Source organism: Rhizoctonia solani, chromosome 8 (genome assembly GCF_016906535.1).
Source record: "Rhizoctonia solani chromosome 8, complete sequence".
NCBI lineage: Eukaryota > Fungi > Basidiomycota > Agaricomycetes > Cantharellales > Ceratobasidiaceae > Rhizoctonia > Rhizoctonia solani.
Window position 1 is genome coordinate 852,091 of NC_057377.1, and position 24,883 is coordinate 876,973.

At 50.0% G+C, this 24,883-nt stretch overlaps 8 protein-coding genes across 8 annotated transcripts; 4 read left to right on the forward strand and 4 right to left on the reverse strand.

Moving 5' to 3' along the window:
- Nucleotides 1–557: 557 nt before the first annotated feature.
- On the reverse strand, nucleotides 558–1,370 carry RhiXN_09712 (uncharacterized protein; the record flags this gene model as incomplete). Its single annotated transcript, XM_043329528.1, has 1 exon — nucleotides 558–1,370. The coding sequence occupies one exon, from the start codon at nucleotides 1,368–1,370 to the stop codon at nucleotides 558–560; it is 813 nt and encodes a 270-aa protein (XP_043182362.1).
- An 837-nt stretch (nucleotides 1,371–2,207) lies between these two features.
- RhiXN_09713 (riboflavin synthase alpha chain) lies at nucleotides 2,208–3,109 on the forward strand (the record flags this gene model as incomplete). Its single annotated transcript, XM_043329529.1, has 4 exons — nucleotides 2,208–2,222; nucleotides 2,278–2,500; nucleotides 2,556–2,635; nucleotides 2,702–3,109. The coding sequence occupies 4 exons, from the start codon at nucleotides 2,208–2,210 to the stop codon at nucleotides 3,107–3,109; spliced, it is 726 nt and encodes a 241-aa protein (XP_043182363.1).
- Nucleotides 3,110–3,503: 394 nt separating this feature from the next.
- Nucleotides 3,504–8,121, reverse strand: RhiXN_09714 (uncharacterized protein; the record flags this gene model as incomplete). The annotated part of the gene is made up of 3 exons (XM_043329530.1): nucleotides 3,504–4,247; nucleotides 4,328–6,878; nucleotides 7,061–8,121. 3 exons carry the CDS (start codon nucleotides 8,119–8,121, stop codon nucleotides 3,504–3,506), a joined length of 4,356 nt encoding a protein of 1,451 aa, XP_043182364.1.
- A 2,181-nt stretch (nucleotides 8,122–10,302) lies between these two features.
- On the reverse strand, nucleotides 10,303–13,936 carry RhiXN_09715 (glycosyltransferase family 17 protein; the record flags this gene model as incomplete). The annotated part of the gene is made up of 13 exons (XM_043329531.1): nucleotides 10,303–10,341; nucleotides 10,401–10,409; nucleotides 10,459–10,565; nucleotides 10,614–10,634; nucleotides 10,709–10,840; nucleotides 10,890–11,165; nucleotides 11,214–11,476; nucleotides 11,534–11,624; nucleotides 12,110–12,134; nucleotides 12,188–13,268; nucleotides 13,328–13,589; nucleotides 13,642–13,783; nucleotides 13,844–13,936. The coding sequence occupies 13 exons, from the start codon at nucleotides 13,934–13,936 to the stop codon at nucleotides 10,303–10,305; spliced, it is 2,541 nt and encodes an 846-aa protein (XP_043182365.1).
- Nucleotides 13,937–15,300: 1,364 nt separating this feature from the next.
- On the forward strand, nucleotides 15,301–15,600 carry RhiXN_09716 (uncharacterized protein; the record flags this gene model as incomplete). Its single annotated transcript, XM_043329532.1, has 2 exons — nucleotides 15,301–15,394; nucleotides 15,449–15,600. The coding sequence occupies 2 exons, from the start codon at nucleotides 15,301–15,303 to the stop codon at nucleotides 15,598–15,600; spliced, it is 246 nt and encodes an 81-aa protein (XP_043182366.1).
- A 1,970-nt stretch (nucleotides 15,601–17,570) lies between these two features.
- On the forward strand, nucleotides 17,571–19,577 carry RhiXN_09717 (uncharacterized protein; the record flags this gene model as incomplete). The annotated part of the gene is made up of 10 exons (XM_043329533.1): nucleotides 17,571–17,829; nucleotides 17,898–17,965; nucleotides 18,028–18,100; nucleotides 18,150–18,238; nucleotides 18,290–18,337; nucleotides 18,395–18,532; nucleotides 18,603–18,851; nucleotides 18,914–19,180; nucleotides 19,256–19,339; nucleotides 19,440–19,577. The coding sequence occupies 10 exons, from the start codon at nucleotides 17,571–17,573 to the stop codon at nucleotides 19,575–19,577; spliced, it is 1,413 nt and encodes a 470-aa protein (XP_043182367.1).
- A 228-nt stretch (nucleotides 19,578–19,805) lies between these two features.
- On the reverse strand, nucleotides 19,806–21,339 carry RhiXN_09718 (UTP--glucose-1-phosphate uridylyltransferase; the record flags this gene model as incomplete). Its single annotated transcript, XM_043329534.1, has 2 exons — nucleotides 19,806–20,686; nucleotides 20,745–21,339. The coding sequence occupies 2 exons, from the start codon at nucleotides 21,337–21,339 to the stop codon at nucleotides 19,806–19,808; spliced, it is 1,476 nt and encodes a 491-aa protein (XP_043182368.1).
- A 536-nt stretch (nucleotides 21,340–21,875) lies between these two features.
- Nucleotides 21,876–24,858, forward strand: RhiXN_09719 (alpha-L-arabinofuranosidase; the record flags this gene model as incomplete). The annotated part of the gene is made up of 20 exons (XM_043329535.1): nucleotides 21,876–22,007; nucleotides 22,061–22,074; nucleotides 22,125–22,199; nucleotides 22,261–22,409; nucleotides 22,462–22,842; nucleotides 22,902–22,939; nucleotides 22,992–22,999; nucleotides 23,054–23,088; nucleotides 23,140–23,162; nucleotides 23,218–23,259; nucleotides 23,315–23,336; nucleotides 23,396–23,586; nucleotides 23,643–23,653; nucleotides 23,706–23,727; nucleotides 23,782–23,978; nucleotides 24,032–24,151; nucleotides 24,200–24,228; nucleotides 24,284–24,387; nucleotides 24,442–24,558; nucleotides 24,619–24,858. 20 exons carry the CDS (start codon nucleotides 21,876–21,878, stop codon nucleotides 24,856–24,858), a joined length of 1,950 nt encoding a protein of 649 aa, XP_043182369.1.
- Between the last annotated feature and the right edge of the window lie 25 nt (nucleotides 24,859–24,883).

Sequence of the window (24,883 nt, forward strand, 5' to 3'; positions counted from 1 at the left end):
TGACAGATCGTGATGGGAGGTTCTAGTTCGGACGATCCAAACTTACATTACAGTTCGTCTATGATGCGATGAATAGGGGCAGAGATGGTCGCAAAGTGAGAAGCCGGAGCTAGAATAAATTAGGTAGCCTCAAAGTGACATCAAAGCGGTAATGTGAGACCTCTTGGGCGCTTGCAGGTCTCTGCCAATTTTTGCCACGGAATTACAAGAGTTTTTATAACTAAACATTAAATGACATGGCTAGAGAGAAAGGACATGTAATATTACACGGATATGGATATTTAATTGATTGGACAGGGGCGTGTAGATGTGTACATTCAGTAGTACATTCAAACTGACACCGATAACTACCATTTCAAAACCATACAGCAAACGGAAAACAAGAAAAAAGTTCAGTCGCGCATACAAGTACAAGAGAGATGCGTTTCGAGGCTAGCTACTAGCTCTAGAGCTAAGCTCGTAAGCATCCGGTAATACATATAGAAAACGAAATATCTTAAAAAGTAACGATGGGCGGGGGGTGTTGTTTCGTGCAAGGACCGACTTTCATAAAGCATTCAATTGAATTCCACGTGAGGTTCATTGGCGACTTCTTCAATGAGGCTGGGCATGAGTTCATCATACGAATCCATGAGGTCTTCAATACACTTCTCGTCCGAAGGAGTTTCGCGTGCAGCAAGGGCGAACCGCCTGAATTTGGACAAGAGTTCATCGCCTTCTTTCATCTCGTCTTTTGAAGTAGGAGAAGGCATAGGTACATGTGCCTTGGGTCTGGGGGTTGACCGGCGTTTCGGTGATGGGGGAGGGGACGGAATGTAAGATTGTTTGGGCGTCTCGGTTGCATACTTTCTCGGAGGGCCGGAGGCGCGTTCAGATGGCGGTGAGTTTGGAGGGCTCGGATATGGGTTCCATCCTGACGCTCTAGGGGGGATATTCAATCCAGGCGGGGTAGGTACACGCTCAGGAGACCGAGGGGGCGTCGCAGGAACGTAGGGGACATAGTGCGTCTTACGTTTGGGAGATTCAACCGTCTCGAACCTGGTCGATTGTCTAGTGGAAGCACGAGTTTCTTTGGCCGCATTTTCGGCAGAGAGATAGGGGTAACTGCTCGTGTCTGATTTTGACGCGCGGCGCTCGCAAACTGCCGGTTGATATCCGGCACCGGCACGGTCTCGACTCGAGCACGGGCGCTCCATGCACACTCCAGCCGTCTGGCTATTCCTCCTTGGTGCCGTGGCGTAGTCTTGTGACCTAAAGCTTGTCCCAACCGGATGCTGATGGTCGAGACCTGGCTGGACGAATGATGTAGTAGGGTAACTGGTTAGGGGGATGATCTGAACGAAAGAAGGTTGAACTGGGGCCTGAACCATGATGTGGGCAATGGGAGTAGAGAGAAGTCCGTGAACTTGGGGGGAAAGGCAAAAGGCAAGCAAGTCCGTGTTTTATAGGCTATGTAGACACCTGGCTATTAAAAATCAAGACTCCGGTCAGCGCGTGTGGAGCCCGATAGGCATGGGTTATACTGACGTATGACCGAGCCGGTTATGAAGCGCGGATATTGAAAAGAAATAGTAAGGATGGGTTGGTGAGCACTCGGTGACTCGGAGGTAACGGCATAAGTAATACCTTATGAGGCTGTTCAATCACCAAAAATGGGTCAAGTATTGCGTTGTATTCTATATCTGAGGGGTGACACTGCTCATCGGCGCTAGTGAAAGGCACGAGCACTATCGAGTCAGAATATGATGAAGAGCGGAAGGGAGGGGTAATACAAGAGAGGAATACAGGCGCATAGACCGAGGGGGTTCTTATCACTGAACTCTAGCCTGACGCCACGGTCTGTGGACTATAGGAGACAGCAACCGCATGTTGACGGGTTGTGCGCGATCTACGTGCAGAACAACACGAGGCTGGCAGCATCGTAGATCACTGAAGATTACGCCGCATCCAGATATGGTATTGATAATGTATTCGACAACGGCGAACTTGAGCTCTAGTCGCATCAATTCGAATTTCGTTGCGTAAAGCTTCTGGGTCTATGCTCTCTCGAGCCTATGACAAATACTGCACAGTTTCCCACCAACGATCGTCCCTGGAGATTATCGTTCGTTCAACGTGGGTCACATCGTGGCAGAAGCATTCGTCGACGGCGACGTTGTACCATCGACAACCCAATCGACAATTTATCAACCGCGAGGCGCGCGATAATGTTCACTGGCCTTGTGAGTTGGCTCGGCTATCGTGTCATCTGGGTTCTAGTTTCTCATACACGTCCAGGTTGAGCATCTCGGCCGTGTCGCTGCCATTGTGGCCCTGGATAGCACGGCGAGCGGAGGGAATGGGTTTAGCATGACCATTGAAGATTCCGCCCCGATTCTCGGCGACTGCCATATCGGCGACTCGATCTGCGTCAACGGAGCCTGTCTCACGGTCACCGAGTTTGGCGAGACTTGGTTCAAGGTCGGCTTGGCCCCAGAGACGCTGGAAAGAACCGACCTAGGTGAGCATACAAGCACATTTATTTTGCCCAAATTGACTAGACTAATTACATGCAGGCGAACGCAAAGTCGGGGATCTAGTCAATCTCGAACGGGCAATGGCAGCCCACGTCCGATTCGGGGGCCACTTTGTCCAAGTAAATCGGCTCATTTAGCTCCACATCTTCGTTTTTTTGCTTGTGCTCACTCGTCACCTCGAACAGGGCCACGTTGATAGTACAGTCACCGTGCTATCTCGCGTGCCAGACGGCAATTCTCTCAGACTCACGTTCCAATTGCCACCGCCCACCCCTGATCGCCCCTCGTTGCTCCCGTACCTGATCGCCAAAGGGTACATCACGCTTGATGGTGCTTCGCTCACGTTGACCGATGTAAACGACGAGGCGCAGACGTTTAGCGTGATGCTCATCGCCCACACGCAGGAGAAGATCACGTTGGCTGGTAAACCGGTAGGCGCCAGAGTTAACGTTGAGGTGGACATGGTGGGTAAATACGTCGAGCGGGCGGTACTGGCTGCATTGGGTGGATCGGGCGGACAACCTGCCGAGGGAATCGCCAAGATCATCGAACGTGTAGTGCAAAAGGCTGTAGCAGACGCTGCCCAGAAATAGATACCGAATGTTCAACAAGGAAGAAAAGAAATGCGTGAATTAATGGGGTAATAACATCCGTTGAGCAGTAGGTATGGAGATCGGGTATGGGTCGCGCAATTAAAAAGCGAGCGCTATGTAGAGGAGAGAGAGAGAAAAGTACATCAAGTTCATGGCGAGCAAGAGTAGTGTAAAGAAATGCCAAGAAATGAAAAAAGAGAGAATCAATGGGGAGAAAATGCGAGAGAAATGCAATAACGAAAGTTCGAGTTCGGATGACAGTTCCAAAAAAGAAAAGAGACACATCGAATATACAAGACCAATAGTAAAAGAGAAAAAAAAAAAGACAATGTCCAAAATATACTCTATCAAGATAAAATCCACCAAACCACGCAATGTTAATCAAATTAGACATTTACATACCCGCCTTGCGTCGGGTTGCCCACGTACTGGGCGGAACCGGCTCACGACGCGCTGGCTGGGCGTCAGAACCCCCGGTCTGAGTCTTCCCTCGGGGCCGGTTTTGTCCGGGGCCGGCGGGCTTGGACCTGACCCCGCCTCCAAACTCGCTCCTCGCACCGCTTCCTCCATACACGCTTCTCGGGCCCGACGGGCCGCCGTACGCAGAAGCAGACCCCCAACCAGCAACGCTTCCCTCGTAAGCCGAGGCAGCATAGGACGAACTAGCGTACATGCCCATCATTGGCATGCCCATCATTCCCATTCCTCCCATTCCCATGCTCGACTGGGATCCTCCGTAAACGCTTCCGCCCATGTTGCTCGATCGTTCCCACTGCTCCGTTGCGGCGGCCATGGCTTGCTGAGCGACGGCCTGGAGGTAGGTCTGTTTCGCAATCATCATCGCTTGTTGGTGTGCTTGGAGATACACTTCGTTTGCGCCTGGAGGAGGGGGTGGGGGCATGAACGGTATCGGCATGGGCTGGCCTGTCATCTGAGGATGCAAGAAAGGCATAGTCTGGCTCGTGGGGAAGCCCGGAGGACCCCCAAACCCAGCGCCACCGGGGGGGAAGAACCCAGACTGGTTCCATCCCATACCCATCATGCCCATCGCATGTCCCATCTGCGAGTGGCCCATCGAAATAGCATCCTCGTCGTCGTCGTTGGGGAACGGTCCAGGTCCGTTGATGACGTTTCCGAGCTGGTGGGCGAGAAAGCGCACAATGAATTCATTAGTCTCTTGAAAAAACATGGCCAAGTTGAAACACTCTTGAAACATACCTCGACTGATTTTTTGGCCTCGCTCCTTCTACGCTCTTTACGTCTAGCTTCGTCGGATCGGCCTCGTCCAGCTTCGCTACCGTCTCTGGGCGTAAGCGGCGCCTTGCCAGAGCTGCTATCTCCAGTCGAACTTGGGGGGCTGGTGATGAACGGTCGAGGACCAGGTCGGGAGGGAACAACAGGCATCCTGCCCAAATCTTCGACCGAACGAGAGCCGCGCAAACTACTGTTCCTCGTCACGCCCACACCCGGTACACGGTTAATCCTAGGCGGCCGAGGAGGAGCAGACGGATGGGGCGTATTCACACCCGGAATACTGATGAGTGGGGCAGTTGCTCGAGATTGAGGTCCGCTCGGTCGAGGACCAGGACCAGGCCCGGGACGAATAGAAGCAGCAGTCGAAGCGGCCGAACCGGGTCGCTTTGGAGGCGCCAAAGAACTCAGGGGCGCATCGTCCTCGCTCGATTCGTCGCTCTCGTCTTCCTCGTCTTCGTCCGTATCGGTTCCCGCGGCCGGAGCACGCACATGGGACACGCTCCCAGCTCCAAACGAGGATCCTCGAGTGTGTTTCTTTACGGGTCCTCTTCCTCCCGGTCGGGTGGTCGTCACGTTGGCGCGACCGGTCGTGGTCGTCTCTGGGAACGCACTGCTGACACGATTGGCTTCTGCAAGCGCAGCGGAATTCTTCGCAGTGGCAGCGGCGCTAATCGCGCTTGTCGAATGGCTCGCCCTGGTCCGAGGAGAAACCGGACCATCGAAAAGCGAAACCCCAATCTTGGGCGGCGCATCGCGCTGGGTGATGGTGCGTTCGCGTGTCAAGCCCGGCTGGTCATCTGAATTGGACCGCGAGTGATGGGCTGGGTGTGATCGGTGGGCTGGCTGATTGAATGTGCTCGCGGTGGAAGATGGGCTGGCAGCTGAGTTGGACACCAACGGGTCGGTTGATCCCCCACTCGCGGCTGTGGTTGTGGTCGATCGATTTCCTCTTGCAGGAGGAGAGCCAGCCAAACCATGTCCTATACTCGGCCTAGCGTCCTTGCCTTGTCCGTGTCTGCCCCTCATCGCGCCTACCTTGCCCGCCTTTCCAAACCCGAGCCCCTCGCTCTCGCTCTCGACCTCTTCGGGCGACTCGTCCGAATCGGAATCGAACAGCGCCCCAGCCGCAAGCGACGACTGGCGCGGCGGGGGGACATAGTTTTTGCGCGGCGTTGCCTGGGTGTCTTGCACTTCAGTCTGAGCCTGAACTTGAACTTGCGCTTGTGCTTGCGCCTGCGCATCTTGGGCCTGGACCGGACCAAACGCCTCGTGAAGGCGCGAAGCCAAACTAGGCGCAGGACTCTTTGCGCGCTCCATACCGGGCCCAACGAGCTGCCCACCCCTCATAGCCTCGATCGCCTCCATCCGGAGCTGGTCCGTCGTCTTGGTCTGCTGAACCGGCCTCGGCTCGACTGCCGCAGCCGGACCGGGACTCTTGGGCCTCGAGATGACTTCGAATCCGCTCGGGCGGCGGGCGTGGGACAGGATGTCTACGCTCGGACGGCGGGACTGTTGTGATTGTGGGTGGTGAGAGGGGGTGGTGGTGTCGGTGCTTTGTTGGCGCGAATGGGAATAGACGTCTACACTGAAACTGCGCATCGACTCGCTCGCGCTCGGACGACGACCGTGTCCAAGACCTTGGTATCCGCCGCTCTTGCCGCTCTTTACAGACGAAGCCTGGCTGCTCCCACTCCCTTGTCTCTTGTGTCTCCTCCCGCCCGCGCCCGAGCCAGAACGAGAGCCAGAGCCAGAGCCAGAACCGGACCCCGAGCCAGAGCCGGATTTGATGCTGGGCCCATCGTTGGTCTTGGTAGGAACAGTGGTCCGGATAGGAGGCCGCGTCGCCGTCGGAGCGGATAACCGCGGCTTTGTAGGCGAGGATGGTGTGGTTCCCTTGACCGGGGACGACGGACGAGGTTTGGTCGGAGACGTCGATCGGGAGGAAGCGTATCCCTGCGGACCGGGCCTTGTAGCACCAGTAGGAAGAGGGGTAGGAAATGTACCAGGAGACGTGGTAAATACATGTGAAGAAAGGATGGATTTCGTAGGAGACGAAGGCGAATTGACGCGTGATTGTGAAGTAGACGTCGTAGACGAAGCAAGCTTGGATCCTCCTCCTCGAATCCCGCCGTCGGACCTAGCACCATAGGCCGAATACTGGCCTCGGGGAATATGCGACAAGTCCCTGGGGGCATGTCCAGACTCGGACTGGGTCGTAAACGGGCTCGTGCGCCCGCTTTCACCGAGGCGACCCGCAAACGGAGACGTCGGCTCCTCGTCGCTGTCCGCCAGACTCTTTCGCGCGGCCGGGGCGGGTGTGTTTCGTGCGGACCCACTAGGCGCGGGAGTACTCTTTCGCGGCTGGGGCTTGTTCTCAAGCGTAGTCTTGCGGGACGAAGTGTCGGGTGCGGATTTGCGAGGGCCGGCGGCGGGGCGGTCGGATCCACTCGAGTTGTCATCGCCCCACGTACGGGTGGTGGGAGGACCGCGCTTGTCAAGATCGCGCATGCGAGATCTAGTTGTAATATGTCAGCAAGTTAATTTACAACGTGTTGGACGTGGGTGTGGAGAGACAAGTGGGGTCATGTTGGAATAACCAATGACGTCGAAAAGACGCTTTGTTGAAGAATGAAAAAAAAAGAGGACTGATGGGGATACGAAAAACAGACGTAAAAAAACAAGTAATGAATGACTGACCGTATGGGTTCGGCGGCCTCTTCAACCAGGTTGGTGCTGGAGCGCCTGGCTGCTTGTCTGAACAACCCGGCGGTCATCATCCCCTCGCTGCTCGTGCTGTTCACCCGCTCGCGAGTGGTAGGCGTCGAGCGACCGGGCACAGGCCGAGCAGTCGAGGTAGTAGTCGGACTCGGAACAACCGGACTGCCGGTGCTCGTCGAACGACTAAACGCAGTATTACTGTTGTTGTTGTTGGGTGTGGCCCCAAGGGGCAAACTCATCGCACTCTCGGACGGACGAACGACAGGCGAAGGCGGACCAACATGGCGAAACGACTTGAGACTGAACGACGAGTCGGTGCTAATGGGCGTCGGAGTCGGGACCTCCTTGGCAGACTTGGTGCGCCAGCCAAAGAGCCCAGAACGCGACGACGAACCGTCTTTTTTGAGCTTTCCCTTGGCCATATCGGGGGACTGGTGCGGGTGGGCCTGCGGTCTCGGGGGTCTCGCTCGTTCTCGCTCGTCCGGAACACTCTGCGCACGGGGTCGGTCCTGGTCAGAGTAACTGTAACCGGCAAAAACAGAGGCGCGCGGAGGGGGTGGAACAAGAGGGTCGTCGTCTGAATCCGAGCAGTGCAAATTCGGTTTATTGTGGTTTGTTGGTGTGCCCGTATGCGTCTGCATCATCGTCATGGCATGTATCGGTGTCTGTCGATCGATGTCCATGTCGCTGAATGGGCGCGGTGGCGATGTGGCGGATACGGGTGAGCTGGGGACGAGTGCCGAGTGGGTCGATTCCCGCCGTCGGCCGAACCCGAGCCCGCGAGTGCGCTTGGTGAGCGAGTCGGTGTCTTTGGAATTGGAATTGCGGGTGGCAGTGGCTTGGAGCTCTTCGAGCTCAGGCAAGACGTAGGAGAGATCGCTCTGGGGGGATATGTCTGCCAATTGCGGTGGAGGAGATGCACACTCGCGCGAAGAGGCTATGCTCGGTCGGGAGCGGGCGCGGGAGAAGGTCGAGTGCGAGGGAGACGAGGGACCGTCCTTGTCTTTGTCTTTGCGGAATATCGACGATAGAAACGGCATCGTCTGAAATATCGGTGAAACGTAGCAGATTCCACCCAATTCGAATATCACAGTCGGGGGCAATAGCCGTAGTCAGCTCAACCAACAATAGTCTGATAAACTCCAACCTACCCCGAGACGTCGTGGTCAAGCGAGCAATGCCAGGTCGTGGCCGAGTACACACACCCTCCTCTAATCCATGCGAACCCGCAAATGGCGTCACACGCTACATCCATCACAAATTTCCACACTTTCCTCGCAACCGAAACGCCCTGATTGCGCACATGATGATCGCCGGTCTTCCCCCTCATTTACCCGCACCACCATTTCTTTCTCGCTCAAATCACACCCAAGCCCCTATACGTCACCCATCTTATTAAACTGCATACATATCAACGACGCCTACATCCTCCAGGCAAGAGATACCCAAACCGATCCGCATGCTCGAGTACATATCGGGGTACCCCGACCGCTGATCTCGACCTGTGTGACCGTCACGTTAGCCCTACTGAACTTTATCCATACTATACGGGGGAGGCTGGGATGCAATCCTATCCACAAAGAAAATAATCATAGTCGGAATGAACGCAAATCCATCAAATGAAATATGCGCATCCCCGTCAAACAGCATGCGCACGTCCGTCAACCAAAGAAGACGCAAATCCGTCAAATATATGCCAGATTAATGTCCAACCCCTTCAAAAAGTAAAATAAAAAATAAAAAGACAAACACTGCCGAAACGTCCCCGCTGTAAATCACCACGCCCCGAATAAGGAATTCTCAGCCACCGCTAGGTGTCACCTCATCCCACATACGGTGGGAATGATCTAGTGTCGCCGAGTTCCGTCCTGCTTTTGGTACTCTATCCCGACGGCAATCATACTAGTCACAACATCCCTTGTTTCTTTCCAATGCACATCCAAGAATAGAGATTCATCCCATAAATAGAAATTCAATTCTCCCAACCAACCACGTGCGGAACCAGCCAGTAGTGTCGTAATCCGTGACGTGGGATCCAACAACGTTACTCCATATGACACCGGCTTCCCGCGGTTTAGGGATTGCACACAGAGTCGGCAACCGACAGAGTAGTATGGAGTTATCATAGTTCGAGGGGGGAAAGGGCACGATATCCAAGCGTAGTAATAATTCCGAGTATCGAGAGGAGTGGAATTCCCGATAATCAAGGAGCAAGTGGTGCTCCCCCTCAAATACGAATGCACCACCACTCCAAGTGGAGAGCTTGGCACCAAGCCATACCTACATATAGCCCGGAACAGATCGAGCAAACCTATATCGAGAGCCCAACCCCACCTCGATTTAGCCCCTATCCAGTGTCTAAATCGAATTATGGGCCATATCGAGATTTAGGCGTGACAGCACACTCCAACCTCGATCTATAACCAGCAAGGCTCGGTATCGACCATGACAAGGATGACAAAGAGGTACTCCAACGCTCCAAGACTACAACCGGCCACCTCTCCAGAGCGTCCAACCATAACCCCAAGGAAAACGCAATCTCAAGAACTCCAACCAAAATAAATGAAATAACAAACGAGCACCCAAGACATGCGTAAATGCACGAAAAAAGGGGGTGAATTAGACTCTTGCCAAGACGTACGCACCACTCGCGATTGGTCCAGTCGAGCACTGGGTGGTGCAATACTGCGCATGCAAGGCGCATGTAAGCGCACAGACGCCCAGAAGCCCTCGCATAATACCCGAGAAATACACGCACCCCCATCCGATTGGAGGTCATATGGTGGGTGGCGCATAGCTGGGTATCGCATACATCCAACCTCGAGGTAGACACAATCCAGGACCCAGGAACACTGTGACTGGATTGTCACGGTTCGGAAGTCCGGGGTTGTGGGGGTGCGCACGAGATCGAGGCGAGCAAGAGGAAATCCCAGGTCCAGAAATGGAAAAATACAAAATGACCCAACCGGCGAGCTGAATCCCGGTACGAACGCCCGCAATACGCCTGCCTCGGACGGCAGCCTAAATGAAACGCACACCCTCGAAGTGAAACCGCAAACTCTCTCGAAATGAAACCTCGCAACATCCGAAAAAAGGCCGGGTTAAAATGAAATCGGGAACAGTCAAGGCCAACCTCCCAAGGCAACCGGGGTCAATGACATCAACGCCCGGAATAGAATATGCATTGCCCACGCCCACGCCCATGATAATATAAACCAGACTTACGGCTCTGGATGCATGAGTTCGAACATTTCTTTGTACTGCGCCGTTAATATCGTTAGTGTGGGAACGCCAGACCGAGTCGAGGCTGCGCATTTACCGTGTATGCCTGCCCGAGCTGTCAGTTGATTGAGCTGCGCATAGAAGAAGTGGCGCACCTCGGGTAACATGTTGAATATGTCTCGTCCTGAACAAATCGTCTCCTGGATTCGCTTGGGGTCGAGAAGCGACATGTCGCCGCCGATTCGATCCGCATGAGAGTACCCTACGACCATGGTTCGAGCCCGTAAACGAATCGTGGATAAACACGTACCTCGCATCTTGGTCACAAATTCTTCAATTGTTTTGAAGCAAAAACTTCAACGACGTAAGTCTCGGCTTGGCATGGTCTGGACCGCGAACACTTACCTACAATGCCACCCTGCATCCCATAAAATGTGATCACCCCGGGCCTTTGAATACGAATGCACGTATTGACTCTTAGGACCCCATTCTTCCACCTGCGCTCGCCAACTCCTCCACCCACTTGGCCACTCGAAACTATAGACATAATTCCGCAACTGAAGATGCAACACCCTCGGGAACGCACATTTCTTTACAAGCGCAATGGTATGCGCCGCCGGAATTTCGTCCACATCAGACATAATCACAAGCGGTGCAGCGGTAAGCGGCAGCGAGATGGCCGAATTGATGAGTTTCGTCATTGCAAGGCGGTGTTCTCGTTCAACGTTGAACGGAGATTCACCCTTGTTGGGGACTCGGCCTGGGTGGAGTTGGTATGTAATTTTGGGTCGGAAGCGGGCGAATTGGGGTGAAAGGAGGGCATCTTGAAGGACGGGCTTCTTTGGTATCCCGGTAAAGGTGCCTAGTCCACTAGTTGGTCGTACACATTGAGAGCAAGATAAACGCTTACGATCGCTTTCGACCACAAAGAACCGATCCACAACTCCATCCAACTCGTTCAACCTCACTTCTAGCAGATCCAACTCTGTGCTAAATAACACTGCATCCCACACCTGTCGATCTTGTTCGCGAGGTTCAGTTTCATGCAACTTGCATATCGCAGGCGATGGCTCAAGCCCCAATGCATGAAAGTGAGGAATAATGTTCGCTGGCCCTTCAGGTTTGTCCCAAAGGGGTCGTGACGCGTACGATATCGTGTTTTGTATTTGATACCTACTTGGTGATATATATCTCGCCGAGTTGGAAAAAGATACCTGTGTTGAGACTTACCGATAATATAAAGCCACGGGTACAAAAATAATCAAAGCAACAAGGATGGCGACTACGCGCCGGCGAATGGTGACCATATCATCAGATGAGGCTAAAATCGGTTGCAGCGATCGTTGTGGCTGTCATGATCAGTTCGAGGGAGGGTCAAATAGTAATGTGGCTGTGTCGCCACTTTGGCTCTTGCTTGTTTCCATTCCCTCGGTACGTTGGTTCTGCTGCAACTGCCAGTTTTCTCGAGCTTATCGGTATGATAGTGCTGAAATATAACCGGCCAATAGACTCTTGCTTTGTACTAAACGAGTTCATAGAATGCGTATGTAGATTGTGCATACAAGCAATAGAAATGCGGCAACTGCAGGGTGTACATTCTTATAGGTCTCCAAGGACTTAATATTCTGGTAAACGGTTGTGCTATCAAAACGCAAACCACACATAAATGAAACTCCTTGACTCATTCAAGATGACTACACAATAGTATAATCGCATATTTAACACAATGTGATTATAGCCCACGAAATGCTTTGAATTGCGCTCACATTGTCTAAGCTTGCAATTTATACACCGTTATGTATGTACCGACAGCTTTTCTGTACTTCCAAGGCTAACGTAAAATACATCAGATAGATTATAGTGACTAAAGTCGTAGGCACTCACATTCATCTTAATTAGGTGTTCACCATCTACCACCCATGTACCCCATTGTTTTTCATTCCACCCTTTTGTCGTGATCATATACGGAAGACGAGACACAACTGGGTGCTTGAAGAAGCCGTCGACAATACTTGGGTTATCCTTATCGATAACCTTGGTTTGGTCGGCCATACGCAACACCCTATATTTATTACCATATACTGACGCTCGGCACAGGTAACGCCGAAAGGGTAGTTCATGAAAGTCAATCGTAACTATGCTTCCGGCGGAAGATCGTGTCTTAGCTCGTCCAATTTCAAAGTATCGAGGTCCGGGAGGTGTCCAGAACTCATGAGGAAGATTACCGTAGTCTTCCAACCACCGAGTTGCATCCTCTCCCCATTCCTCCCAAGGTATTATACCAGATTTTCCCAAGTCTAGATGCCCACGCAGTTTGCTGCCGCTGACATAAATATCAAAACGGCGCCATTCAGATTCTCCAACCAGAGTTATGCTGAGACATAAAGTGACGGCAAGGGAGTAAACAAACCCAGGTAATAAAGACCGTTGTATAGTGGTAGAGCAGATTTTATGGGAGTGTGAGTATAGTGACACGCCTTCTAGTAGCTCTGGAAATGCAAACTCTATGAGTGGGGAGAGAGTCGAGGCGAATTGTAGGCGAAAGTTTGGACCAGTGCAGTTCGATGCAGGGGAAGACGTCGATAATGGGTAAATCGATAGGAGCGTCGAAGGCCCGTCATCAGGGGTTCTGTATCGAGGTATAATGATCGAATGTACAGCCAAGTGTGATTCGTCCAGGAATGTATGGCGGCAGTGTTCGACTGGAAGTGATATCCGATGGAGCAAAGTCCCGGTTGTCCAGTCCCAAGTCACGATATCGGATAGCACCTGCACAGACGAATCACTAAAATAATCGAGCCTCACAACAAGGCGATTTTTCAAGATGCAGGCGTCATCAAATATAAAAAGCCTCCAAGAGACTCCTACATCCGAGCGGGGAGTAACTTTGAACTTTGAGTATAGAGCAAGTGGATGAGCTCGACCAGACTTGATTGAACAAAGATGAATTTCGACATCACGCCACCTGGGGCGCGATTTTATAGTTAGTGATGATAGAGGTATAAAATGACGAGCGCAACATACGATGGTGTACTATGACCAGATTGCTTAGGTACCATGACTGCTAGATCCTGGCTGGGATCAAGCGCATACGGTTGAAAGTGGGGAGCGTCACAAGCCATGGTGAGGCGGGACTCTAAACCATCAAGAGTGATCCTTTGCCATTGACCAGAATCTGAATCGATGGGCATATAGATGCTGCCTTCATGAGGTCGTGCCTCACGATAAAATCCCCTGGCTGGAATGAATTTGTGCAAAATTCTCACAGGCTTCAGATTGATCTGGGCTGGTTCTATGGGTTATTATTGACGTATTGAGTAGTACTATAGCATCCCCACCAGATTGATACCGCCTCAGGTTCTTCAAAACAGAAACGCAATCAAAATTTTTGTCAACTATATCCATGTTGTTCACATCAAGCTCTATCCGTAACTGAAGGCTAGCCGAGTCGCAAACTAAATGGAAGTGTTTCCACGAAGTCTATACATTGGCGGGCAAGGTCCAGTTAGCTGTATATCAGAGTTTTAGTCGTACACCTACCATAGAGAAGCGTAGAATAGATCGAAAGTCATTGCAAAAATGCAGAATACGTATGAGCAGTTCGATTGCAAGGTACTCGAGAAAGTTCCTCATGGTGAACCGTAGCATACATGGGGTGGGGAGTCATCCTATATAAAACACACCCTATGACTCGTGATCAAGCTTGGTGACTCCTCTCAATGGAGGCGCCGAAGAACAAACAAGCAATACGGGCATGATTCCCAAAGCGACAGCTTTGCATCGGAATTTCATGTACAAAGATGTGAAAAAGAACTGCATGCACATGATTTTAGTTATGATGGTGTAGCAAGATTAGGCCCAAAAACGCAAATTTTCCGGACGTTATAAATCAAGCGTTATATTCAGAATGTTGGCGAAACTCGACAAGTATTGTCATAAATCTGCATCCCCAGCGCATTGTGCCATCGGGCTGCGGATGCTGCGTTTTTAGGTGCGGATGATCAGAAAAATCTGAACGCCATGCGGATTTATGTGCTATTGGGGTTCACCATGTGGCTACTTGACCATCAAGGATAGTATGCGAAAACGTAACAGTGCATCCCTTACCATGTGTGGACTCAACAATGTATGATGTACTTCAGTAACAACAGGGCACCTGATTGATGCGAGTTAAGAAAGTCAATGCATATGGTTGTCACATGCGGACATCATACTCTCTGGATTATTGTCTATACGTATACATTGGCCACAAAAACAACATGGAGGGTCTCCTGTTTAAATGCCTTGTGAATAATAGAGCAATCTAGTATACTATTGCGCAGTAAGTGACGCAGTAAAACCAAGTCACTGTATGCGCAGTCACATGCGCAGTGTTTGATAGTGATTTTAATAGGGCCTATGAAGGATTCCCTCGAGCCTCGAAGCTCCATCCCTCTGTCATTCATATCTCCCGCTGCATTTTTATCTCTCTTGTAAAGGTCATTGAGCGTGAAAATATCTCTAATCATCTAAATTATGTCTGAAGGGCTCATAATCCTTGAGCTTATTCGTATTCCCGACACTTGGCTTCGGATGACACGCATGGCTGGACTTTCATTAATTGACTGGAAAAGGATTCAGAAACTTGAGGTCGGACTGAGGGCTTCCCTTGTCCTGTCATATGCTTAAGTTTAATAAAAAAAAATGTGCTCTAGCAAGGGCTTCGTTCATACATGCGGTACGGGAGGTTGTGCGACTATTTAAAAGGAGCACGGTGGTACCTGGTGGAAATATCTTCAGCTAATTAAAGTGACGAGCCCGCCGGTACCATATTGCGATTAACCAAAAGAGGCCAGCCCGATCTTTGCCGTGAGCACTAAGGATGTGGCTGTGTCTACGGGAATTCTTTTGCTTATTTCAACCATTCGATGATGTCAAACAGCATCAATGAGTCTCTAAAACGACGACACCATAGCTATTGCTGAGTAACCGAATTTTACTGCTATCCTTGTTACCTCATGTCGACCAGTGCTGGAAGCAAACCTATCACTCAAGCAAGCGGGCTGGGGTCTACTCACCCTAGTAAAAGGACAATGTGGGAGAGTTACCAGAGTAAGCCACCACCACATTTCCTCGCATAAATTATTGAGTCTGGCGGTACCACAGTACTTCCCAAGCGAGCCAAACTTATAATCGCTGGGTCGATTGGTGTAGTTGGACTCGTAGGGCTGTATGCATCAGACAGACTAGAGGAGGCAATCCCTGCCAAGGCCCCCCCATCGAAGGACGTACCTCAGGCAGGATATCAAACAGTTTAAGCCAAAGGGTAAGCACGGAACCATTTGATGACCACATTCATTACCCGAACATGAGGCCGTAGACAGTGGCAAACGTGAAGGCTGGTGTCCCTAAAAACAATAGCATCGGCAGCACAAAGAATTCGATTTTTGTATTGTACCAAGTGTCATGGTGTGTTCTGAGAGCCTCGGTGTTCGACCAAGTGATCGGGGCCGTGCAATAAACTGTAGCGAAAAAAGTGCGTGGTGTGTTTTATTACTTCTGGAAGATGTGTACACAGTCTGCGCTTGTGTGAAATAGCCAAAAAGTATTCAATGCCCAAAAAACTCCATCATCGCACAACAATGGAATTTAAATAGGTGACACTCGCCTGGAAATATAATAACAATCTGAGCGCCATTTTGACTTGAGAAGTACTCATTTCGTGCGCGTGCTGCTGCAAGTATGATTTGTTTATCAACACATTACATATGCATATGGGTTTAGCAGGGAAATGATTGCTACTGTCCATGGGGCCGAATTGATGTGGCTGTGTAACCTATCCATCCTTGCTTATCCCAATCACCAGGAATTTCGTCGATGATGTCGCTTGACATCAGTTGCGTAGGCTGAATCTTTGGATTCGAACCCACTCTGAAGTATAAAGGCCCAATAAGACCATCTCTCGCTAAATATCACTCTATTCAACTGAACGAATTGCTTTTCTTAACCCTATTTTATCATGTCAAGTAGTGGCGAGAGCAAAGCTATTCCACTCGCAAATGGAACAGGGTCAGTACCTCAAGGCAAGAATGGAATGGCAGAAGGTTATCAAGGTGGGTTATCAATACCTCTTGCATTTCTGGAAACTTTGAATGAATAATATGGTTACATTCATGATAGCTCTTCCTAAACGGACCAAAGTCATAGTGGCCAGGTCGATTGGAGTGGCCGGGCTCGTCAGTCTATTTTTTTCGAATAAGAAGCTCCCCACAGCGACAGCCCCCGCAAATGATGTATCTGAGAGAGCAGCTTGAGTCTGAGAGTGGTATACACGCATGAATCCACCCTTTGAGCTATATGCTGAACGTGTGGCTATATATTAGCTTGTAGGAGGTGTAGCCCATCGGCAGATCCAAAGAAAATTTACTGTTTGCTATATTGCTAGTATGCCTTTTAAGCTATTGATACTTTCGAACTTTTGTATCGTTGAATAAGTAACTTTGATTTGAATGAGACCTATTTATGTACTGTATGACTATTGAAGGATTGGGTATTGCGAGTAACAATGAGTCATGACAAGCCCCTTCTTGTTTGACCACTGGAGATCATGATGATCACTTCGTCTGGATGTTGCCTTCGCATATTCTGGAGACGGATAATTTAAAATTGAATAAAGCAGTTTAACATAGTTGATTAGTGCAATGTAGAAGTTCTAAAAGTAAGGATTTGTCTCCAAAACATTTACCCAAGAGATGAATACTGTCTTTCATTGCTTCTCGCGTGCGTTATTAAGAAGACATGCGCTTACAATGTCACTTGAACGAATTTTCCAGCGTCACATGAGGGCCTTTTACTATGAGGAAAGAGCCACTTGTATTCACTAAGAGGCACGCTGAAGCTCCAGCAATACCTCCCCTTTTGAACGAGGGAAGTGATCTCATAAGCTACGAGAATGCAAACGCGTTTGGCTGGTATTTAATGGGGTTGGTAGGCTATTAAACGAGTAAGCTTGGGTACCGCCACTAGGTCGCCCACGCGCGGTTTCTCTATGTAAAAGTAGGATGCATCTAGGAAGATAGGTCAATGAAATAATAACTATCTTATACGCATTACAAATGAATCGGGCTCTTGGCCAAACCAACAGTTATGGTGAGGCGCTGTTTGGGTCTGCTTCACTATAATGACTAAGCAAACTATCATATAGATGTGATATAACATAATCTTCGGACCGACCTCCTTACATCGTCAACGAGCAAATTGCCGTCGACCATCGTCTGTGACTAGAACGATGGCTTCACCCGCTACCACACACCCACCCAGTGCGAAACCACCACCAACAGGACCTCCGCCTCGTCCGACGCCCAATGCCAACGGGAATGGGACAAGGCCTCCCCCACAGCGCAAGAATCCCAATGCGAACAACCCAAATGTCAAGGTCGAACCATCAGCACCGCCAGATCCGATGGCTATGTACGAAACTTTGAAGAATAGGATTGCAGTATTAGAAGAGGAGGAAGTCACTGTAGAAGAGGAGGAACGGCGACTAGGTATGTCCAGACCTAGTTTTGATTTAACATCCAGGTTAACTCGAGCGTGGGCGTATTATATTAAATAGCTGAGGAAGCACGTCGTACAGTCAAGGGAATGAGTGACTCAGCAGTGCAGACCAAATATATTGAACTCGTCAGTATCGAGTCGGTTCTCTGCATAACACCCCTGACACTCGGCTGACTTCAGGGGTACAGTTCCAAGAAATGAAGCGCCTCGAGCGTGAACACGCAAAGGAGAAGCAAAAGTTGACCAGGGACAAAGACACCGGTGAGTGGGCGGCTCCAAGCGCCTGCGCTCCTACTTAGTGTGCTGGCAGCCAAGATGCAATACAACAAGGCGAGTCAAGCGAGGACTAAGCTCGAGAACTTAGCCAGGGAACTTCAGAAGGATAACAAGAAGCTACGTGTGCGCCTCGTTTCTTTGTCCCCTTTTGGCCATATCTGAGCCTTTAAGTAGGAGGATACTCGACGCTTGACGATCAGCTTTGAAGAAGCCCGCGATGAGGTTGGTTCCTCTTGTTCTTTTGGCCTGGCTCATTATTGAATACTTTTCTGTTCTCAGATCAATCAAGTAAAGGATGAGCTCGTTCAGCGTCAAATGGCTCATCCACGTTTCTTCACACAAAGTAGGGTTGATCTTGGTACACGCAAGCCACTGGTCAATACATCACAACAACAACTAGCGGACATTGTGGTTAAGGTGTGTCAAATGCGCTCCAATTTTAATTTAATTTATGTATGTTCTAATTCCCGACTCCTACCTTGATCAGGTCGTGTGCAAGTTCCGCGAGGAACTCTTCTTTAAAATCAACCGCAAAACTAAACTCACTCGACTATTTAGTACATGGGAGTCCCGTATGGACACTGGCTCGAGTGATAAGAAATCGGGCAAGACTCACTTTATTTTCACCCATGCCGGGCGTGCGATTGATTGGGAGTCCACGCCCGATCAAGCTGGGATCGAAAACAACGACGTGATAATGGCGGTAGAATTGATGGATCTAACTCAGGCAGAGCCGGTCGGTCCCTGTGCTATACTTGGTAAATATTCTACTCAATCCGCATACACATCCATAAGCAGGATGATTCCATCGCTTCAAGGCCAAAAATAACCAAGCATGTTCCCGAAGATGATGCCGAGGCTACTCGCGCTGTAGAGGAGATGCTTGACGTTGTTGTGCGTGAGCGCCTTAAGGATGTTTTGAGGCAGTACGAGCGCCGGGAACGCCACTTCGAGGCTGTGGTGCGCAGCAAAGAATTGGAGGTTCTGTTGGCTCGTGCCAGGGTCGAAGAGCAGAAAGGGTGTGCAGAGGTTGCCAGGCGCGTCGCAAGGGCTTCAGAACAGCAGGTACGATAACTGGGTTCATATCTTGGATCAAGCGAGTCTTGTGAGACTGGGTTACTGACTCTTACTTGAACCCAGAACGCCGCCTTGCAGACTGAGCTAGAAGAACTACAGAGGCAGGAAGCGGCAACTGCTACCAAGCTACAGCAGTGTTTACATACGGTAAGCCCCTTGACTTGGTTTATATCTATTCGGATCTCAACTAGTGTGCATAACTCCCTGTTCCTCATAATCCGTCTGTTATCCCGTGTTTTTCTACTAGCTTGGAAAGAATTCCTCTGCAGACCCTGCTCCCGCTGCCGCACGGATAGTAAGGGATGTTCTTTGGGAACATTTGGATCTTCGCGCCCAGGCCATTGAACATGATACGAACAATCATGCGAGTGGAGAAGACTCGTAACGGACTCTGCACGTGTGTTTCTTATTGCGAATGGATGCTCACGTTTGGTTGGCTTGTGCATTTGTAGCTAGTGAACCTGTGTGAATTGAGAAATAAAACTTCATATACGATATGGTTCAGTTGTGAGTAAGTCTGAATCAATTTGTTATTTATAGGATTTATACAGAGAGTACAGCAGGATATAAGGCTTGTCCATGTGATGGCCGTTTCATCAGTCCATTTGTGCATTTAGACAAGAGTGTCCAACTCATGTACGTTCTCAACCAACCCGCTACGAGAGAAAGTCTTGCCCTTGACTTCCTCCAATCCCTCTCCCGCGTAACTAACCTTGGGACTGACCTCGATTTCTACCCCATCTCCGACTGTCGCTCCAGCCTTCTCCAAGAATCGTCGCTGCTGAGCCAAGAGGTCCGCTCGGCTGGTCCCGGGGTCGTCACTGCCGGTCCCAGGTGCATTTTTGAGTGGACTAAACTCTTCTTTCCTATCGACTTCGAGAACAACCATAGACTCCGTGAACGGGAAGACATCGAATACGAACAACTCGAGCTTCATTCCGTTCGGTTTGCTTGGCTTACGGAATTCGCCGGTCTCAAGGTCAATGTGGGGAATCTTCTTGCGTGCGATGTGGAACGCCATTTGTTCCTCAAACTCTGCCACACGGTTCAGGAATGCGGTGGTATAGAAGTGATTTGCAATATTCCCTGCGCGGAACGATAGTTGTCCATCTGCGTCGCGACGTTCAGCTTGCTCCTTGGAAATCTCTGAATATTCGACTACGCTGAAGCGACCAGATTTGCGGGCTACAACTCCAACAGACTCGTTAGGAGAGGACTTTGGAACGACCTTGGCAGCACAGTCCGCGCCCTTGTGAATTGAGAAACCGAGGAACACAGGATCGGCCACGCGGACGAGGCAGTTGTCGACACAGTAAGCGTGGATGTACTCAATTTTACGAGCGGCAAGATCGGAGAGGACGGTTGTACTGGTTTCGGGAGAGATGGGACTGCGTAAAGCGGCGTACAGCCCACCGTTCCCATCTGGAGCGACCGCAACTGAAGACGGCGAGTCGAGCAAGACCTTCCCGTCATTGTCAAGACATGGCAAGGTACCTGATCAAAAATAGATTAAGCAATGCATTTGGCGCTCAAATCTAGCGCGCATACTCACCCTGCTCGAAAAAGATTACTTGAGATGGGTCAAGGCCAAAGAACTTGTTGTGAGAGAAGAATGCTTCGGTTGCCTTGCGGGTGGGTCCACTGGTCATGACATACCACGGGATCGTGACCTTTGAGCCAGCTTGTTCGCCTGCAAGAACCTCGAGTCTTGCAATACGCTCGGCTTGATATTGGAACAAGCTTTTGTGGCTCGGCAGGCCGATATCGTAACACCCTTTCGGATCCGAACTACCCAGCCTCGTGCCTTGCCCGCCTGCCATGAGCAAGACGCCCACCTTGCCCTCAGAGATCGCCTGGAGACCAATCTTCCTGTATTCAGCCTCCTTCCCTGCACTCCCTAGGATACTGTCGTATGAATCGCTCGGGGGTGGCGCAATATCATCTTGAGAAGAATCCTGCGCGTCTTTCTCACTTTGGATCGCTTTTGCGAATACCCGGTTGACGCGCTCAATATCGAGTGCTGCAAGCTGGTTTGCAAGCTTCACTTGGTCGGCTTCGGAGAGCTGTGGCCAGAAATGTAGGACCTGACTCTGGCCGGCCTTTTCAAACTTTTCTTTGAGAACAGCGTATTGGTTGAGAGCAGCCATAATATAGTCGTGGTCGTAAAGGATGCCGCGGCTGGACGCGAGACACGCGCTATATCATGTCGTCATACACTGCCACATATGTGGATCAAGGGTTTTGACACGGTCACGTGAAGTGGTACTTAGCAGCTGCACCTATTAGGACCCTAACTATCGACCTGAGCGATCTCCACTCATGAACCTTTAACCTAATTTCGGACTTCAGGATACAATTTAGCATATGCTCCGCCGGATTAAACTCACTCAAGGAGTCATTGTGGTTCTGAGTAGGGTACTTTTGGACTTCGACTTCTACATCGGTCTCTTGGCCCAAACGGGGATGTTACGTGACATCATTACTCATAATTGAGATTATGCTTGCCGACTTCTTGCGCCAGTTGAACCGCTCGTGAGAGTAGATGCACAAAAAGAATCCTCTTCGTGATGAAGTATGAGCTGGCCGGAATATATGGGTATACTGTAAGCCGTAGCTATAAAACACAAGCGATGTGCCCTCCGAGTGTATCAACGTGGTCGACCTCTGCGGGCTCTACTCGACAATGGGGTTCTCATATAAAATTTTTGCTCTTACGCTCGCGGCTGGAGCCCTAGCCCAATCTTCCTTGCGTATTCAGGTGACGAAGAGCCAGACGCATGCCATCCCTTCCACTTTGTATGGCTGGATGTGGGAGGTGAGTTATACTGCGGGGATATATGAACACTAATGTCAAATTTCCACATTCAGGATATCAATCATAGGTAGGGCAAGAACTATTTGCATCACAAACATCTACTAAGATTTGTTGTAGTGGAGATGGTGGATTGTATGCTGAGCTCCTTCAAAACCGTGCCTTCCAGGTCGTAACTCCTCATGCCTCTGGAGCGTAAGTCACACGACATATATAAATATGAGTTCAATACTATCCTTCCGCCTCCTTTCACCAGATTATACTCCTGGAGCGCCTACAAAGGGACGACTCTCAATGTGACAAACAGTATTCCTGGAGTTTCTACAGCTCTCCCCAACTCGTTACAAGCTACTGTCCAAGCCGGCTCGACTGGACAAGTTGGGTTTGATAATTCGGGATATTGGGGTACTTAAATTTCTGATTTATGCAACCAAAAAAGATTAACTCCAGCATACAGGAATCAAAATTCAGTCAGGATGGAAATATACGGGGTCATTTTACGCCAGATCGGATAGCTACACTGGGTCTGTTACTGTCTCCTTGGTTTCTTCATCCGGAACCGTCTACGCCACCAAAACACTTTCGGGGGTGAATAACTCATGGAAGAAATTCACCTTTAATTTTACTCCGACCAAGTCCGCCCCCGACGTCAAGAATGTTTTCCGTGTCACTGTAGATGGTGCAAGTGCATCTGGGAAATCCGTCTACTTCGGAATGTTCTCCCTGTTCCCTCCTACATACAAAGGGCGCCAGAACGGAATGCGTATCGACCTTGCCGAGTCGCTAGCTGGCACGAAGCCTGGAGTATGGCGATTCCCTGGTGGAAATAATTTAGAAGGTAAGTATTCATAAACGCCCAGTAGTTTCAATTGACAATAGATGTAAAAAAAAAAACAGGTCAGGTCATTGCAAGTCGTTGGAAATGGAACGAGACTGTGAGTTATCGTGGACCCAAAGTTGCCAATAGGAGCTAACCATTGACACAAGATTGGGCCGTGAGTAATAAAATCCAACTTAACCCCCGGTGTTGAATATACTGGCTTTCGAAGGCTCGAGAATCGCCCTGGACGCCAAGGAGACTGGGGTATGTTTAATAAGTCAATTGTTATCAGTTGCTCACCTGTTATACTTGCAGGGTATGCTAATACGGACGGACTGGTAAATATACTACATAGTGCTTCTGACTCTCCTAATATATTGATTGGTCCACCAGGGCCTGCTTGAATACCTGAACTGGGCTGAGGACATTGGCGCAGTGAGTTATTACATACTTAAATATGAATAACAACTAGTTTACATTGAGACCATAGGAACCTATTCTTGGGATTTGGGGTCAGTTTCATTCCTTCAACTGGACTGTGCCAGTCTCGCATAACAAAATCTCGTTTCAGCTGGCTATTCACTGACTGGCGAAACTGTTCCGGAATCCCAATTGCAACCTTACATCCAAGACGCCATCAATGAAATCCAATTCGTTACTGGAGATGCCAAGACAAATCAGTGGGCCAAACTTCGTGCACAGTATGGCCGTACCGCCCCATACAAGGTCAAGTACATCGAGATTGGAAACGAGGATTTCTTTGTGAGTTCAGTGCATTTGTAGTGAAATCTTGTTTTGATCATACTTGTGAATTATAGGCATCTAATTCGTAGGTTATGAACCAATTGCCTGTGCATCATGCTAATCATCTCCATTTACAGCTACGCCCAATACCGATGGAAGGTGAGACTCGATTACAGTTTCAGTTCTTAGGATTGGCTATATATCCGCGTATAGGCTTTCGTCAATGGCCTCAAAGCTGCATTCCCCAACAGCGGATTTGAGTATATCGCAACCACCTATCCAAGCACGGCTCTCGACCCTGCATACACCTTTATCGATTGGCATCAATATAACATCCCGCAGTGGTTTATTGACCGAGCGCTTGAATATGACACTTACCCTCGTAATGGTACACAAATTTTTGTCGGAGAGTGAGTCCCGTGTTTCGTAAGACTGAGTTGCTCGTATTCTAATCCATTTGAAGGTACGCCGTGACTTCGACTAACGCATCGTGCATCTTTGGCACCCCTGCATGTGGGCGTTTGGAGCTCCCGACTCTCCAGGGTGCTGTTGCAGAAGCTGCCTATATGACTGGTTTTGAACGGTAACAACTTGATTTTTACAGCCCTACAAATTACTCATAAACGTATAGGAATTCGGATGTCGTCTTTGCTTCCGCCTGTGAGATTATTCCTTTCTAGCCGACAGTTTACCCAAGCTAATACACGATCTGCAGACGCTCCCACCTTGCAAAACGTGAATGGCTATCAGTGGACTCCCGATATTGTCAGCTTCGATGCTGGATCGATTGTCAAATCTGCATCCTATTATGTCCAACAAGTCAGTGATTCATACTTTCCACAAGGCCGATACTCATGGCATGTTTTGCAATAGATGTTTGGCACCAATCTTGGTACACACGTTCTCAAGACTGCGCCCGCTCCAAGTGCCAGTGTTCCCTTGCATTGGGTTGCGAGCCACGACACAAAGAAAAAAGTGGTATACCTGAAGGTAACGAACCTAAGCTCCAACGTACGACTTCTGTGTCCTGATTTGTTATATATTGAACAGGCTTCCAATACCGGCAAAGCTCAATTCACTGCTTCATTCGCTCTTGATTTCCCAATCACTGGCCAATCCACCGTCACCTTGCTCAGTGCACCCATCGCCAATACATCCAACACCCTGGCCAATACTGATGCTGTCGTGCCTAAAACTACCAAGCTCAACATAGCGTCCGGTGCAACCACACTGAACTATACCTTCCCTGCCCAGAGTGTTGCCGTGTTCAACCTCAAGGTAGGATGGTGAGGTTGCTCGTTCGTCCCCTCTGGGT